General features: G+C 49.1%; 1 protein-coding gene across 1 annotated transcript; it reads left to right on the top strand.

The window, feature by feature from the left end:
- Nucleotides 1-3,462: 3,462 nt before the first annotated feature.
- LOC144488246 (G-protein coupled receptor 52-like) lies at nt 3,463-4,542 on the top strand. The gene has a single exon (XM_078206280.1). It carries the CDS (start codon nt 3,463-3,465, stop codon nt 4,540-4,542), a length of 1,080 nt encoding a protein of 359 aa, XP_078062406.1.
- The last annotated feature ends 231 nt before the right edge of the window (nt 4,543-4,773 follow it).

Raw genomic sequence — 4,773 nt, 5'->3', positions numbered from 1 at the left:
CGAAGCTGCCAGAACTTATATACACTATCCCAGACTGAAGGGGTCCCGGCCAGAGCAGGGACTCTTATACCTCTCCCAGGAGGCGGAGCCCGACTGGGATTTGACACAACACTACAATACACAGGTGTAACAACCCCACCCTAACCCCAACAGCAACAATAGCACAACCCAACAGTAACATATGTACATCCTTGTAGTCCTGGCCAGCCCCTGGCTCAGCACTATCCAGTGGGAACCAACGATGGTTCACCACAATTAACACAGGTCTTTCTTTAGTCTGTGAGAGGGACAAGCTTTTTAAACGGAACTAGGCACTTCTAAGACCAGAACACAGACCCCAGGGAAGGCAATCTGGGCTTTTGGGAAAGATGGGGCCTGCATGATGTCTTGGATGGTCGGGCAGATGCATAGAAATTATTTTGTAAAACACTTTGGTGTGTCCTGAGGTCATAAAAGACACAATGTAACTACCAGCCTTTCTTTTCTAATTTCAAAAGCCTTTGAAGGTCGTAATCTCTCCTTCCTCTCCATTTGAACGGTTCAATTCATGACACAGACTCTCCTCACTCATTCAGAGTGGCGTCTCCCCCCTATCCTTCCCAGATCTTCTGGAGCTGTCAACATCAGGAACCATTTAAAAAAAGAATTTGACTTGTTACCCAGAGGAGTGAGTTTGTTTGCAAATCCTTTTAACTGTAAGGAGCCAAGTTTATTTTTTGTTTGCACCGATTGTCATACAGTACAACTGTACTACCTTTAAACCAGGGAGTAACAGTTCTGAGTCATGATATGGGAGATGGTAGGGGGATTTAAAGGGGGGGGATCCATGACGAAATGGTGAGGAAGGGTGAGTTGTTGCCTTTCAGGGTCTCTGTCTTTGCTGTTTGATCTAAACCACCAGCTGCTTTCTGTGAGGATGCTTCTCATGGATTCGGAACTTGATGCAATTTAAAGATCAGGGTGACTTGTGATTAGAAAGGATGGCAACTATAGGGCAGCACCTTTTCCTGAAAGTATTTGCTCTTTTGTACACAAGAAAATTATGGCTTTATCTGAAACCACTTTATTGTAGCTTTTTAAAAAAAATGCCAATTTCACCATTGCTATGAAGAGCATGGACTGAAACCTAACTCCCTACTAGAGCACTGCAGAGTTCACCAAGCCAGGAGTGTATTCGGGGACGGTGCCTGCTGTTAGCAGTGGGAGGAGTGTGGGCGGGGGGAGGGAGGAGGGTGTGTTATCAATTCAGACCTGCCCGGGAATGGGAATTATTCCAGTCTTCACCAATTCTGGGCTCTTCCTCCCTCCCTTACACCCACCATCACTCCCTCCCTTACACCCACCATCACTCCCCTCATTGCCCTCACCCTCATCCCTCCTTCTCCTTGTTTGATCATTTCCTCCTCTTCCTCACTGACACTGCCTATTCACCCCCTCACTCCTTCACTCACTCCTCTCCATCACTTACTCCTCCTCTCGAACACTCACTCCTCCCCTCGAACACTCACTCCTCTCAAACACTCACTCCTCCCCTCGATCGCTCACTCCTCCTCTCCATCGCTCTTCCTTTCGATCGCTCCGTCACTCTTGCTCTCAATCACTCACTCCTCTCCATCACTTACTCCTCCTCTCAAACACTCACTCCTCCCCTCAAACACTCACTCCTTCTCTCCATCACCCACTCCTCCTCTCCATCACTCACTCCTCTCCATCACTCACTCATTCTTCCTCTCCGTCACTCACTCTTCCTCTCGATCACTCACTCACTTTTCTCAATCACTACTCACTCCTCCTCTCCATCACTCACTCCTCCTCTCCATCACTCACTCCTCCTCTCCATCACTTACTCCCCCTCTCCATCACTCACTCCACCCCCCCCCCCCCCCCCCCCCCCCGCCCCCATTCCTCTTGCAGCTGTTGAGTGGCCCTTTAGCTGACCTCTCTGGAGCTACCAGTGGGGAGGGTCTATCTGCCGACAAAAGTTTGTGTGAACTTTATCATTTCGGCAGTATTTGGAGCAGGATATACTTCCTCTACACACCACAATTCCCTTAAATAACAGTCAGGGAGAAGCTTGTGCCTTGCCGTGGTTATTGCTGACTTTGTACAACCTTTCCATTTGACCTACAGAATATCTCATTTGTGCATTTGTGAGGCAGGCAGTCAGTAAGATTCTTGGCGTTTGCCGTTGTCTTGCCTTGTTGATATAGATGCAAATGTTATTAAGCAGGTAGGAAACTAAATTTATAATGAGAGGTTTTCTTGGATTCCTTTTTGTGTGATTAATAATGAATGGAGCTTTCCTTTTCCTGATTGTATTACAGCTGACATTAGGGTGAGTGCAGTGAAAGTGTGGCTTTGTGTTGCGATTTTCCTTTGTGCAGACAACCTCTGCAAACTCTCTACTCCTGTCACCATTTATTTGTGCTCGGTTTGGACCTGTTTTTTCAACCTGTCTTAAGGGGCAGTACGGCTGTAAACTGGAGGGTCCCGTCACGTTATCTCCATTTGTCACAGTCTCAGGCAGAATTACTGTGAGTGGCTGTGAGCCGACATGTGCTTGGCAACTGTTACCAAGCGACAAAAGAAGAAAAAAAAAAGCAGCTCCGATGGCCATTGGTGCTGCTGCTGCTTGTTCAGGGGCAGGAAATCAAGGTAGCTGGAATTCTTCCGCATCAGTTGTGATGGAGCAAAGGCGAGGGGCTCAGGTGCAGCTGCTGGAAGATGAGGAATGAACATTAGCAGCACGAACGTGGCACTGACAGAATTATTTCTTCAGCACAATGGATGTACCAGACTCTTAGCGAAATCAGGAGGTTGCTGCATTATACAGTTAGCCTCCCCGAGTGCAAGACCGAAACATTGATGAGTGTTTTTGGCAGGCTACGAATTATCCGCGAATGCTGCCTGCATTGTCTTTTGTCTACTACCTTTTTACTTATTGGTCGATTTTGCAGTGCTTGAAGAGCTGACTGGATTTTTGCACAGGAGGCTAAAAGTGTTCCAAGAGACTTTTTGTGAGGAAAGGAATATTCTTTACTATTGGCATCCAGTGAGGTTTGTGGATTTCTTCCTGGGCTCTTTTTTCCCCCTCTCTCCTGCTCTGCACACGATAGTTTAGGAGGAACAGCTGGAAGCAGCGCACTGGAGGGAGCTAGTCAGCAGCCTTGCAGTGCCGAGGGGTGTCAGCAGTCCTCTGATGCTGAGGAGGCATGTGCAGCTCGAAAGTGCTGGCTGCGGAGACCAACTGGAGCAGCAGTGAGTCTGCAGGAGCGGTGCGGAGGGTTGGGGGAGGAGAAGGGTGAGTCGGAGAAGTGGAGTGTGGCAGAGGAGGAGAGTGAACCAGAGCGTACCGGAAGAGTAGAGTGAAGCGTCAGAGCAGCAAAGTGAGCTGCAGCAGGAACAGATGCCGTGCCGGCTGCTTCCAGTCACCGTGGTCAGTAGCCCACTCTCATCTCTGCCATGAACCATTCCTCGGCCGAATGGAGAGCCGTGAGTGTGAACAGCACCTCGGTCAACCTGTCCAGCCACCACGCTTGTCCACTGGGCTTTGGTTACTATGACGTGGTTGATGTTTGTGTTTTGGAGACGGTGATCATCGTGTTGCTGACGGTTTTGATCATAGTGGGAAATCTGACGGTCATCTTTGTGTTTCACTGCGCCCCACTCCTTCACCACTACACCACCAGCTACTTCATTCAGACTATGGCCTATGCTGACCTGCTTGTCGGGGTAAGCTGCTTGGTTCCTGCACTGTCCCTTCTTCACTATCCCACAGGCATGCAGGAATCTCTGACTTGTCAGGTGTTTGGGTACGTCATTTCAGTCCTGAAGAGTGTGTCCATGGCCTGTCTGGCTTGTATCAGTGTTGACCGCTACCTTGCCATAACAAAACCGCTCTCCTATAGCCAGCTGGTTACCCCTTGCCGTCTTAGGATCTGTATCATTCTCATTTGGATATACTCCTGCACAGTGTTCTTGCCCTCATTCTTTGGATGGGAGAAGCCGGGCTATCATGGAGACATTTTTGAATGGTGCGCTACCTCCTGGGAAACCAATGCTTACTTCACAGGTTTCATTGTCTGTTTGCTGTATGCTCCAGCTGCCTTCATCGTTTGCTTCACCTATTTCCATATATTTAAAATCTGCCGGCAACACACCAAAGAAATTAATCAACGACGTGCCCGTTTCCCCAGCCAGGATATGGAAGCCACCGAGGGTGGGCCCAGTCCCGACCGGCACTACGCAATGGTCCTGTTTCGGATTACAAGTGTCTTCTATGTGCTGTGGCTTCCCTACATTCTTTATTTTCTTCTTGAGAGCTCCCGCGTGCTGGAAAGCCCCTCGCTGTCCTTCGTGACAACGTGGCTAGCAATTAGCAACAGCTTCTGCAACTGTGTCATTTACAACCTCTCCAACAGCGTCTTCAGGCTGGGTTTGAGGAGGCTGTCACAAACAGCCTGCTCACTGTGCATGCGCTCGGGAGATGATGCTACGAGAGACCCCAAACCCAGGAAACGGGCCAATTCCTGTTCCATCTGAAGGCCCAAGTGTTTTGAGGACACACAGCAGGTTGTGATGACTGCAATCCATACTGTCTTCCACCTCGGTGCGAAGTAGTCTCGGAGAATAGAGGAATTGATGACCAAAGGGCTGATTGGAATGATCTATCACAGAACTAGAGGAGGCCATTCAGCCCCTTCAGTCTGTTCCACCATTCAGCTAGATCATGACTGATCTCTACCTTAACCCCGTCTACCTGCCTTGGTTCTA

Source organism: Mustelus asterias, unplaced genomic scaffold (assembly GCF_964213995.1).
Source record: "Mustelus asterias unplaced genomic scaffold, sMusAst1.hap1.1 HAP1_SCAFFOLD_1406, whole genome shotgun sequence".
Lineage (NCBI taxonomy): Eukaryota > Metazoa > Chordata > Chondrichthyes > Carcharhiniformes > Triakidae > Mustelus > Mustelus asterias.
This window is presented reverse-complemented; position numbering and strand designations above follow the sequence as displayed.

Bases quoted from the DNA above. Each gene is read 5' to 3' on its own strand.
- LOC144488246 (XM_078206280.1), top strand. From the start codon at position 3,463: ATGAACCATTCCTCGGCCGAATGGAGAGCCGTGAGTGTGAACAGCACC.